This window comes from Bos indicus x Bos taurus, chromosome 16, assembly GCF_003369695.1.
Source record: "Bos indicus x Bos taurus breed Angus x Brahman F1 hybrid chromosome 16, Bos_hybrid_MaternalHap_v2.0, whole genome shotgun sequence".
Taxonomy (NCBI): domain Eukaryota; kingdom Metazoa; phylum Chordata; class Mammalia; order Artiodactyla; family Bovidae; genus Bos; species Bos indicus x Bos taurus.
The window spans coordinates 71,503,208-71,516,279 of record NC_040091.1 but is presented as its reverse complement, the minus strand read 5'-3'; the positions used below and the strand labels follow the sequence as shown (position 1 = coordinate 71,516,279).

At 43.3% G+C, this 13,072-nt stretch overlaps 1 protein-coding gene across 2 annotated transcripts in view; it reads right to left on the bottom strand.

Annotated features, from left to right (window-relative positions):
• The window catches only part of KCNH1 (potassium voltage-gated channel subfamily H member 1), a 434,009-nt gene that overhangs the window by 389,033 nt on the left and 31,904 nt on the right, over window positions 1-13,072 (bottom strand). For both annotated transcript variants that reach the window (XM_027565678.1, XM_027565679.1), the window contains exons 2-3: window positions 11,431-11,554; window positions 6,989-7,095 (exon numbers count right to left, since the gene is read on the bottom strand). In XM_027565678.1, coding sequence (XP_027421479.1) covers window positions 6,989-7,095; window positions 11,431-11,554 — 231 coding nt within the window. The remainder of the gene's footprint in view (window positions 1-6,988; window positions 7,096-11,430; window positions 11,555-13,072) is intronic.

Below are 13,072 nucleotides of genomic sequence, written 5' to 3'. Positions count from 1 at the left end.
CATGTAAAAAGTTTCAATTATGTAACATCTGCAAGACAAAACACCAAAAAGTGTAAGGTATAGTAGCATTTCTTGGAGTCTTTGAGTCTTTGGGGTGATTGATTTTCTTCTTTAAGCCTTCGTATGTGTTTTCCAGCTGCCCTGGTGTCTGTAAAGAATCTGCCTCCAATGCAGGAAACCTGAGTTTGATCCCTGGATCAGGAAGATCCCCTGGAAAAGGAAATGGCAACCACTCCAGTATTCTTACCTGGGAAACTCCACAGACAGAAGAGCCTGGTGGGTTGCAGTCCATAGGGTTTCAAAGAGTCAGACGTGACTTAGAGACTAACCCATCACAAATTTAAATTTCAGAGAAAAAACATTCCTTTAAATAATGACATTTCACATTTTAAAATCTCAAAGGAATGACTTTTTCTTCAGGGGACTCTGAACAGCTTTACAATGCTGACGGTTTCGAGCTACTGAACTACAAATTGTCAAAGAAGCCACAAGCTGGGCCTCCTCCTTCCCCTCCTCCCACCCATCTCTGTTCAATCTGTTCCTCCCAGGCCACTGCTGGTCAGTTCAGCCTCACACAGCTTGCTCCTTGGCTCTGAAGTGCTTGCTCTGAGTCACTCATTGGTCACCCATTCGTTTCTTGGTAAATATCAGGTTCCTTTAAAGTCACTCAGTAAACACGTGCCAAGTACCTCCTCCAAGAGGACTGCGTGCTAGATACTCGCCCATCAGAAGGCAGCACCAGCAAAGTCCCTGCACTCAGCATCCTCCCATTTTCCCAGACACCTCTCCATCTCAATTGCCTCTTCCCCATCCCTCCCTCAGCAGCCCGCAACCATCTTGTCACTGGGGTGATTCTTAAGTCCCCCACCTCCTGTCTCCTGTGTTGTATTCCATCTTCACTCTCTGATGGAGTTGTCTTTCTGAAATGAAAATCTGATTAATACACAATTAACCCTGCAAAGACATCACTTTGCCAACAAAGGTCTGTATAGTCAAAGCTATGGTTTTTCCAGTAGTCATGTATGGATGTGAGAGTTGGACCAGAAAGAAGGATGAGCACCAAAGAGTTGATGCTTTCAAACTGTGGTGCTAGAGGTGACTCTTGAGAGTCCCTTGGACCACAAGGAGATCAAACCAGTCAATCCTAAAGGAAATCAACCTTGAATATTCATTGGAAGAACTGATGCTGAAGCTGAAGCTCCAATACTTGGGCCACCTGATGTGAAGAACTGACTCAGTGGAAAAGACCCTGATGCTGGGAAAGCTTGAAGGCAGGAGAAGGGGACAACAGAGGATGAGATGGTTGGATGGCATTACTGACTCAATGGACATGAGTTTGAGCCAACTCTTGGAGAAGGACAGGGAAGCCTGGCATGCTGCAGTCCATGGGGTTGCAAAGAGTTGGACACAACTTAGTGACTGAACAAAAAACAAACCCTGCTTAAAACCCCTCAATGCCCCTCACCCCACTCTCTGGTCCCACCACCTCTACCCTTAAGATAAATTCTAAACTCTTAAATGTGGCTGCATGACTGGCCCCTCCCAACCTCTCCAGCTTCACTGATGACACCTCATTTATTCAAGAGATTGCTCCATCAGTTCAGGTGGAGCACCGTCTGTGTCAGGCACTGCATTGGGTGCCGAAAAGAGAAAGGCATGGAAGTCAGCTTTCACTGAAGCTGTTTTCTGTCCTTGCTACTCAGAATGTGATAGTTGGGCCAGCGGCACTGCAGCACGTGGAGCAGAATCTCAGGCCCTTTGGTAGACCTATCTGAATAGAAATGTACAGATTTCGATCTGTAGGTGATTTCATATACACACCAAAGTCTGAGGAGCGCTCCTCTGTGTCTCTTCAAACTTCAGTGCTCCCTCACTGCTGTTGTTGTCTACACATTCCTTTCATCAGCCTGGGATATTCCCTGCCCTTCTTTCTGCCTAACTCAGCACTACCCTTTGGGTTCTGCATGAATTTCCCACCTGTTAGGAAGACTTCCCTCCCTGACCTTCTATGTTGGGAGTGAAGAGACAACCCCCAGGTGTGCCACTATCAAAACACTTACGGCTCTAAACTATGGATGCTGCCCCTGACTACTGCAAACACTGTCAGAGCCTAGGCTGGGTCTGTCTTTTCATAACTGCATTCCTAGGAACAAGCCCAGGGTCTAAAAGACTACAGGCAGACCTCACTTTATTGCGCTTCACAGACACTGCATTTTTTTTGAACAAGTTAAAGGTTTGTGACAACCTACATTGAGCAAGTCTATAGTTGCCATTTTTTCAACAGCATTTGCTCACTTTATGTCTCTGTGTCATATTTTGGTAATTTTTTGGCAGTATTTCAAACCCTCTACCAGCGAAAAGATTACAACTCACTGAAGGCTCAGATGATGGTTAGCAATTTTTAGCAATAAATTAATTAGTTAATTTTAATGAAGGTATATGAACTTTTTTAGACATAACGCTACTGTACACTTAATAAACAGTTATGTTTACAGTTATAGTGTAAACATAACTTTTACATGCACTGGGAAATCAAAATTTGTGGAATGGAACCTACAATATCTCTGAGGTATATTTTAGTTGGTTATTAAGAAGCTGTTGGAAAAAAAGCACAGAATTTGGTGCAACCGTAAAATTCCCAAGCTTAAAAAATAATTTAAAGTTTCTAAATTCCTCAAGAGAGGGTAGGATTTGGAGGAGTTGCAGCAAAGAACAGAATGCTAGGAAGAAGCCAACACTATCTGTGTCCATTTCTGTCCCATGTTGAATGCAGAGTTCCAAAGAATAGCAAACAGAGATAAGAAAGCCTTCCTCAGTGATCAATGCAAAGAAACAGAGAAAAGCAATAGAATGGGAAAGACTAGAAATCTCTTCAAGAAAAGTAGAGATACCAAGGGGACATTTCATGCAAAGATCGGCACAATAAAGGACAGAAATTGTATGGACTAACAGAAGCAGAAGATATTAAGAAGAGGTGGCAAGAATATCCAGAAGAACTATACAAAAAGATCTTCATGACCCAGATAACCATGACGATGTGATCACTCACCTAGAGCCAGACATCCTGGAATATGAAGTCAAGTGGGCCTTATGAAGCATCGCTATGAACAAAGCTGGTGGAGGTGATGGAATTCCAGTTGAGCTATTTCAAATCCTGAAAGATGATGCTGTGAAAGTGCTGCACTCAATATGCCAGCAAATCTGGACAACTCAGCAGTGGCCACAGGACTGGAAAAGGTCAGTTTTCATTCCAATCCCAAAGAAAGGCAATGCCAAAGAATGTTCAAACTACGGCACAATTGCACTCATCTCACACGCTAGCAAAGTAATGCTCAAAATTCACAAAGCCAGGCTTCAACAGTACATGAACCATGAACTTCCAGATGTTCAAGCTGGATTTAGAAAAGGCAGAGGAACCAGAGATCAAATTGCCAACATCTGCTGGATCATAGAAAAATCAATAGAGTTCCAGAAAAAACATCTACTTTGCTTTATTAACTATGCCAAAGCCTTTGACTGTGTGGATCACAACAAACTGTGGAAAATTCAGAAAGAGATGGGAATACCAGACCATCTGACTTGCCTCCTGAGAAATCTGTATGCAGGTCAGGAAGCAACAGTTAGAACTGGACATAGAACAACAGACTGGTTCCAAATTGAGAAAGGAGTACATCAAAGCTATATATTGTCACCCTTATTTAACTTATATACAGAATACATTATGCAAAATGCCAGGCTGGATGAAGCACAAGCTGGAATCAAGATTGCCAGGAGAAATACCAATAACCTCAGATATGCAGATGACACCACCCTTATGGCAGAAAGTGAAGAAGAACTAAAAAGCCTCTTGATGAAAGTGAAAGAGGAGAGTGAAAAGGTTAGCTTGAAACTCAACATTCAGAAAACTAAGATCATGGCATTTGGTCCCATCACTTCATGGAAAATAGATGTGGAAACAGTGACAGATGTTATTTTGGGGGGCTCCAAAATCATTGCAGATCGTGTCTGCAGCCATGAAATTAAAAGACACTTTCTCCTTGGAAGAAAAGCTATGACCAACAGCATATTTAAAAGCAGAGACATTACTTTACCAACAAAGGTCCATCTAGTTCAAGCTATGGTTTTTTCAGTAGTCATGTATGGATATGAGAGTTGGACTATAAAGAAAGCTGAGCACTGAAGAATTGATGCTTTTGAACTGTGGTGTTGGAGAAGACTCTTCAGAGTCCCGTGGACTGCAAGGAGATCCAACCAGTCAATCCTAAAGGAAATCACTCCTGAATGTTCATTGGATGGACTGATGCTAAAGCTGAAACTCCAATACTTTGGCCACCCGATGCAAAGAACTGACTCCTTGGAAAAGACCCTGATTCTGGGAAAGATTGAATGTGGGAAGAGAAGGGGAAGACAGAAGATAAGACGGTTGGATGGCATCACTGACGTGATGGACATGAGTTTGAGTAGGCTCTGGGAGTTGGTGATGGACAGGGAAGACTGGCATGTTGCAGTCCAAAGAGTCGGACATGACTGAGCGACTGAACTAAACTGAGCCTTGAACGAAACCCCTGCAAGTGCACTGGACATCCTTGTGTAAATTAGAAAGAGAAGTTCACCCCTCAGCACAGGTGCAGTTTTAGGTCAGGGTGCGCTGAGGACTCAGCAAACTGGTTTCCAGTTGTCCCCTTTGCAGTGTTGCATCATCATATGTGGTGGTCCTGCCCTGTGCCCCAACTAAATCTAACCCAGTCTGGAGTGAATGGCCGTAGGGAAGCACTGGAAACCAGGTCCTGGCTGTGCATGACCTTGGGTGAGGAATTTTCCTTCTTATACAATGGAGATGACATCCGCCATGCCTACCTCACTGGGCTTAGAGAATCAACATTTTTAAATAGAGTGGAGTCAAACCTTCCACTGAGTATATTTTCTAAAATCAAAGAGTAAGGTAAAAGTTTCATAGGACCTCAATCACCCTTGAGAATGCCTGCATAGCATCCATGAAGTAGAGTCCATGCCCAGGCTGACATGCCACTCCAGGGACTGGCATGTCTCTCTCAGTAAGCCCAGCACAACCTCCAGAGAGGGGAGAGATGCTAGTAATTTGGTAAAAACATAAGCTGCACTGACCTGCTTCCATGCATAGCCCAGGTCTACCTAAGGTACAGAAACAGAGATATCAGAATCACCTTTAGTGCAATGAGATACAATAGGATTGGGGTATGTGTCCACTGAAGACAACAGCACGTGGAATCACTAACTTGGTTTTAATTTTGTATCCCTCTCTTTCTCTTTAGTGCCCAACATGTATAGTGGACTTTGAGCAAGTTAAATGCATGGTCTAATGAAGCGAGAAAACTCTGAAGCAAAATATAAACGCATCGTCTTCGTGCTCTATGCTATGTATATCTATGCTTGGTTGTTCACTCATATCCAACTCTTTGTGACCCCATGGAAGTAGCCTGCCAGGCTTCTCTGTCCATGGGATTCTCCAGGCAAGAATACTGGAGTGGGTTGCCATTTCCTACTCCAAGGGGTCTTCCCAACCCAGAGATCAAACCTACGTCTGTTGTATCTCCTGCACTGGCAGGTGGGTTCTTTACCCCCAGCACCACATGGGATCCCAATTTAGTATCCTGTGTGTGAGGAAATCTATGCTGTTCAGGACAGAAAGCTGCCAGCGTGGGAAACCTTTAAGTCACTCCCGTATTTCGGGGCACACAGGCAGAGTCCCCTCTCCCATGAGAAGGCACTGCTGGCGTGCTCCTGGGAAGAGCTGTGGCTTTGAGTTGTGTTCCCGTAGAGGAAAGGCTGGCATAGAGCCGGTCACCATCTTTCACTTCATTCCTCTCAGCCCTGTTTGGCAAAATGTCTCAAGACGGGAACTAGGGGAGGTAGCAGGGGAGGAACTAGATCTACTGGCTGAGGGGGTGAAATGAGCAAGGTAGCAGCTCGAGAGAGAAATCACGGGGCCAGCCCTCGCAGAGTCGCTGATGCTCAAAGATAATCTCTCGGCTCAGCATCTGCACCAGCCACCCAGAAAAAGGTTCTCTCACTTGTCTGCTCCAGCACTCCAGACTGAAAAAAAAAAGCCCCAGGTCCTTCTGGATAAAAGCCACGTGTGCCCTTTGCTTTCCAGAGTGAAACACATCATCCTGAATGCCACCAAAATAAACACGTTTCCTCCCGCACCACCTAGGCCACTCCGGACATTTTCTAGTGAACCAACGACCTACCTAGTTCAATCCTATATATAAAGAATAGGATTCTTTACAAACCAAATAGTGTTTTTAAAAACAGAAATCACCCTTCAACACGTCTGCACCCTGTTACTGCCATGTTTCCATATGGCCCGCTTTCCATACTTCTAATATAATTAATCTCCACTCAATAGGAAACCTCCAAGAGAAAAGTAAGTTTTATACTTGTGTATGGCTATTGACCTAGATTCTTCATTACTATACTTTTAGAAGTGATTATAGAGAAAACAAATATAAATTAACAATACAAACACTATGACTATTAATACTGTCTCTTACAGAAAACTGGGGTCCCCAGGGAAACGAAGTTTTATTCCGAAATTCTTAATTGGGCAATCAACTGATAAGACCTGCTGTGCTAAGCGCTGTACGGAGACAGATATGAAGGTGAACTGGACAGAGAACCTGACCTACCTCCCCTCTCCCAGCAAAATAGCCTTTAAGTCTACAAGTATCTTAAGCCAGCAACTCATCATAAGAAAATCAATAGGAAAAACACTAACTCCTGGCAGAAAAGACATCAAGAAGTCTTAACTGGTTAGTGAGAAGTACAAATGCTCCTGTACAGAACTGGAACTCATCAATCCATACCACTTAGTCCAGCGTACACAATGGCTTCAAGCCACAACATTTAGCTGATGAGAGAAAAGAAAACCCAAGACAGCAATAGAGAAAGAGTAGATATGCTCTTCCAAGCACATCAAGGTATGATTCAGAATGTTCTGAATACTCACTGTTCTTCTTGTACATCAGAATTTCAAAGGAATTCATCTCATAGTTCTCAAAGGTTTGCCGCACTTTTTCAATGGTATCTTTATCGGTCAGCTCCCCATACATAAAACTGCAAAGCAACCAAAAAGCCCGAGTTAGATGAGCAAGTGTTTGTTATTCTACAAGCATCTGCTGCCTACCTGCTATACACCCAGCGCTGTGCTCTGCACTGTGAAACACGCATACACACACACTGAAAACATGCGTGCCATCAGAGAAGATTCACTAACGGGAATGGGATAACACTCCGTCACCATCTCCCCCAGAAACTAACGTCTAATGGGACAGACACACTGGAGAACAGCGATCCAAACAGCAGATTAGGAAACAGTATGACCCTACACAGGAATTACAATACACACAGTAGACATGGAGCACTGAGTGTCAGACAGGCGTCCCAGAGGCAAGGAGAAATGAGATCTAAAGAGCAGGTGGAAATTAGCTGAGAAAGGGAGTGAAAAGAACGTTCAAGGCAAAAAAAGGAGCATTGCAAAGGCACAGGGGTGAGAGGGAGGTTAATTCTGGAACCTGAATACGGTTCAGGTCAGTATACCTGGGATGTAGATACTGAAGGGAAAATTTGCAACTGATAATATACGGAAGTAAGCAGGAGTCAGACCATAGAAGAGACCATGGCATTACAGATCAGGTGAAGTAATTTAAACTTTATCCCAAAAACAAGGCAGAGAGAGCCACTGGAGGGTTTCAAGCAAAGGAGTTGCATAATCAAATCTGCATTTTAGAAATACAACTCTGGGAGACTTCCTGAGAAGGACAGCAGAATAAATTTGGATTACAGATTTTTTTCCTCTCCTAATTCCCAACAAAATAAACAAGTGAATAGGAAAAAAAAATCACAAAAAGTCATCAATCGAACAAGAAAAAGGGTGCAATTTGATGCTCTAACCAAGATATAGGTAAGGAAAGAACAGAAGGTTCAGCAAGTCAGCCACTGTCTTTGTAGCTCCTTTTCCTGCCCACTCCCACTAAAAAAGAAAACAGAGAACTGGGTTGAAAAAAATCAAGATGATAAAATTCTACAAATTCTTTCTAATTTCCATAGTCCTCGCACTTGGAAAAAAATAAACCAAAAGGGTTAATAAGTTTAAAAAAGGTTAGTAAGGGCTACTTTGGTGGCTCAGATGGTGAAGAATCTCCCTGCAATGTAGGAGACCCAAGTTCGATCCCTGGGTCAGGAAAACCCCCTGGAAAAGGGAACGACAACCCACTCCAAGTATTCTTGCCTGGAGAATTCCATGGATAGAGGAGTCTGCAGGTTACAGTCCATGGGTCACAAAGAATTGGACATGACTGAGCAACAAAGACTTTCACTTTTCATTCTTCACATTTGGAGAAAAGTAAACTAACAGAGTTAATAAACAGCATGAAAAAAAATTAGGAAAAAACTCAGTAGTAGAAGCTCCTGTCTAGTAATACTCTCTGCGAGGCAGTAACTGCCAAGACCATCCACTTTCTTGGGCCTCACACCGCATACGGTCTGAAGACTAAGGTTTATTCCTCTAGGAATGGGTTATGCCCCACCCCCAACAACTTGGTAGAGTGAACACGCACAGGACATTAACAGAATGCAAGAGAAGAAAAGCCATCCCTCGATGGGGCTGCAAAGGCCAGTCCTCCAACAAGGCTGCCAGTGGACCCTGTGAGCATGCCCCCTCTCCAGGCCTTCAGGTGACACCAAGGAAGAATGGCCACACTCAGCCCACAAGGCTTAGGTGATGTAGAAGCAGCGGCACGGGCTCCCCAACACTACACAACCCATCTCCTAAAATTGTGCACACCTGGCTGTGCAACCTAGCTTTTTCTTGATGACTTGAATCATAGAATCAAAGAATTTCAGAGCTAACAAGAACCTCAGAAATTAGGAAGCACAGTTCCTAAACCACTAAGTCGATCATCGGTAGTTCCCCGTGTGCCCATCTCAGGTAATGCGCTGCTCTGGGGCTGTGTTCTTCAACTATAAATCAGGAAAAGAGACAACCACGCTTGGTGAATTACCTTTAAAAAGAAGGATAGATCAAAACTGAATCAGCTGTGCCTGGGAACAAGAGGATTTCTTTCTCTTCGGAAGTAAAAACTTATGCTCTATTACCATTTCACTTAGCCAGTTGCTCAAAGGCCTTTTTAGCTTCCTCCCAGTTTCCCTTTCTGAATGGATTTGCTAGATAAGTGACCTCCATTTAAGTGATGTGATGGTATACAGGCTGGCAATTTCCTTCACAAGGTAAAATCAACCCCTGCTAAATGGAGTCTTCAGACAAATGAAGTGCCATCATTACATCCAGCTTTTCCTATTCTGTGCGCTTTTTCAAGCTGAAGTTCAGTGCTAGGTACAAGTTTCCTTTCTCTGGACATTAGATTTCAGATGCCTGCGATGCAGGAAATAAGCCAAAGGCCCCTGAGCTATTAGGGATGTAGCTAACACAGGGCGTGCTATCTTTCCTGATAGAAAAGGAACACCTTCAGAGAAACAAGTTTCTTAGTTAGAAACTTACTAAGTTCTCTTATCTGCATAAAGATTATCCAGTACTCTTATCTGATTTTCTTCCAGTGTTTGATGATAGTAAGAAGCAAGACAGGTTAAGGAAAGACTGCTCAAGCCACACTAGAAAGCAAAGCTCACTCTCCCAAAGCGTTCAGATTATGTTTGTACACATACAGATGAACACATAGATGCAGACACACAGATTCCTCAGAGGATAAGAGCACACCAAAAACATAAGAGAATTCTACTGTAATACTTGAGCCAGAATTTCTAAAACTTTGAGGGAAGCTTAAACTTGCCATTTCCCAGTCCCCAAAACCTAAGATTTAAGAAAATGATAATATTTTCAAAACATTTAATACTTTTCAACAAATGAGTTACTTGGCTGATTTAATACAAAGAATATGCGACTTCTGAGAATCAAAGACTATGCCTGGGTTGAACGGGTTTTTCCACCCTTCGGAGATGAGTTCATTTTGGGATCTAGCAGGTTTAGGAAGAGCTTCCTGGGTGGCTCAGCAGTAAAGAATCCACCTGCCAATGCAGGAGATGTGGGTTCGATCCCTGTGTCAGGAAGATCCCCTGAAGAAGGGCACGGCAACCCGCTCTAGTATTCTTGTCTGGAGAATCCCATGGACAGAGGAGCCTAGTGGGCTATGGTCCATGGGGTGGCAATGAGTCAGAGATGACCGAAGCAACTAAGCACAGCACACAGGTTTAGGAAGATGACTCCACTGCGTGCAAACACCACTGAAGACAGACGACTTGAGGAAGGCAGAGTGAGAAGAGCAAGACCTTGCTGAGACAGCACAGGGCCTGGGCCATAGGCTCCACTTAGCACCTAGAAGATGCCCCCAAAGAGCTTTTCTAGTGACACAGCCCAAGGGCACTACTTGGCTAGTAACCCTGTCAAATACCCAAGCTGCACAGCACCCTTCACTTGTGTCTTTGAATCAGTGATCAAAGACAGATGTGACAGCAGCAAGGCAATAAAACCTGGTCTCTTCACTTTTTCTGATGAAAAGCCCTATGAGCGTGGCCCATGTCTCCAAAACGGTATTTACCCTTCAAAAATGGCTAGACAGGCGCTTCCCTGGTGGTCCAGTGGTTAAAGCTCCACACTTAAAATGCAGGGGGTACAGGGTCGATCCCTGGTCAGGGAACTAGGATCCCGTAGGCCACTCGATGTGGCCAAAGAATAAAAAAAATTTTTTAAATGACCATATATTTTTAAAATTAATTTAATGACCTAAATTTTTATTTCATCTTCATTTAACTTTGTTTAATCTTCTAATTTTCACGTAATTTCCATCTAAAACCTCAAACTTTTGAGTTTACGTTTTACTGATAAAATGATTTTCCTGAGTTTTTCTAGGTTTTCCCTCATCCCACTGACTGTAAATTCATTAGTTGTAGAGACCACGTTATAGGCCTTCTTTCGTTTTCCTAGTACAGGGTGTGAACTAGAGATGACAGTGTGATAAGCATTCCTGAATGTGCTTAGTCGCTCAGTCGTGTTTGACTCTTTGCAACCCTTTAGATTGTAGCCCTCCAGGTTCCTCTGTCCATTGGATTTTTTTTTTTTTTCACTTTCTTTTTTTTTTTTCTAATTTTATTTTATTTTTAAACTTTACATAATTGTATTAGTGGATTTTTTAGGGAAGAATATTGGAGTGGGTTGCCATTTCCTCCTCCAGAGGATCTTCCTGACCCAGGGATCAAACCTGCATCTCCTGTGTCTTCTGCATTGGCAGGCAGACTCTTTACCACTTGTGCCACCTGGGAAGTCCATTCCTGAATGAAACTGCTTGAAAGGAAATTCCCAAGTTGAGTACGCCATTTTCTTTTTCCAAAAAGATACCACGAAAGAGTGTTCAACAGAACAAGCCCAAACATAAATACCTGCATGTACTGCTTTTTTGCATCACTTCCGCCCTGTGATAGCCAGACAGCTTGCAAAATCCATCATTGCTGTACACGATAGGCCAGTCCACTATCTGGGCATTCCCCAACACAAAGTTAGTATCTGTTGAAAAGAAAAAAAGAAGAAGAAGAGGGCACATGAGGCAAGACATTATTGAGATTCAATGAGGACATAAATAATAACCAATCCAGGTATTTTTTGTTTCCCCCCAAAATAGTCTCTTGAATAGGAACTGGCCCTCTGAGGATCACAGAAAAACAGAGCTCTAAGACCGAATATTTGGAAAGCATATGCTGAGGTTCAGTTTAGTTGCTCAGTCATGTCCGACTCTTTATGACCCCATGAACTGCAGCATGCCAGGCCTCCCTGTCCATCACCAACTCCCAGAGCTTGCTCAAACTCATGTCCATTGAGTTGGTGATGCCATCCAACCATCTCATCCTCTGCCATCCCCTTCTCCTCCTGCCTTCAATCTTTCCCAGCATCACGGTCTTTTCCATTGAGTCACTTCTTTGCATCAGGTGGCCAAAGTATTGGAGTTTCAGCTTCAGCATCAGCCCTTCCAATGACTATTCAGGACTGATTTCCTTTACGATGGACTGGTTGGATCTCCTTGCAGTCCAAGGGACTCTCAGGAGTCTACTCCAACACCACAGTTCAAAAGCATCAATTCTTCGGTGCTCAGCTTTCTTTCCAGTCCAACACTCACATCCATACATGACTACTGGAAAAACCATAGCTTTGACTAGACAGACCTTTGTTGGCAAAGTAATGTACTCCAAAGGAAGCATGCTTAACCAATTAACCAACATTTCCTGCAGAAATCCACTGATTTCCATAAGACATATTCAAGTCCTAATTTTTCATCTCAGTGAGAGTATGCTAATGTGGAGCTAGCGAGAAACTGAAAGTAATTTCTTCTGAGTTCCATCCAGCATTTTAGCTTGTCAGTCTTTGGGGCAGAAGCAACAAATTGGCCTTACTCACCCTGATTAGCAATTGCCAGTCCATGGAGGAGAAGGCCTCCTTAAAGAGGCAAAGGGGACAACAGCAGAATGCCTCCTGGAACACACATAGCAGAGACCCTTCTTCTTGGTGAGGAAGTGACTAGATCCCTAATACTGGGGCTCTGTGGAACCTGATCAAGATGCCAGGCAATGACAAACCTTACTGATTCAAAATCCTGGAGCCATAGAAGGCACAGTTCAGACCTTTCATGGAGCACTAGACCACCATTCACTCAAGATGCAGGGATTAAGTAAGCCAGATATGTTTGGTTGTCGGGCATGTTCTCAACACTTTCTATATTTTTAAAGATCAAAAGTTTTCAATACCTTTTGTGCTCAGGAAATTAAGTATTCCTTTTCTCTTTTCAAGACCTTAAGCAAATAACATCAAGAACTTAAATATAATCATTATTTTTTTTTAATTTTATTTTATTTTTAAACTTTACATAATTGTATTAGTTTTGCCAAATATCAAAATGAATCCGCCACAGGTATACATGTGTTCCCCATCCTGAACCCTCCTCCCTCCTCCCTCCCCATACCATCCCTCTGGGCCGTCCCAGTGCACCAGCCCCAAGCATCCAGCATCGTGCATCGAACCTGGACTGGCAAC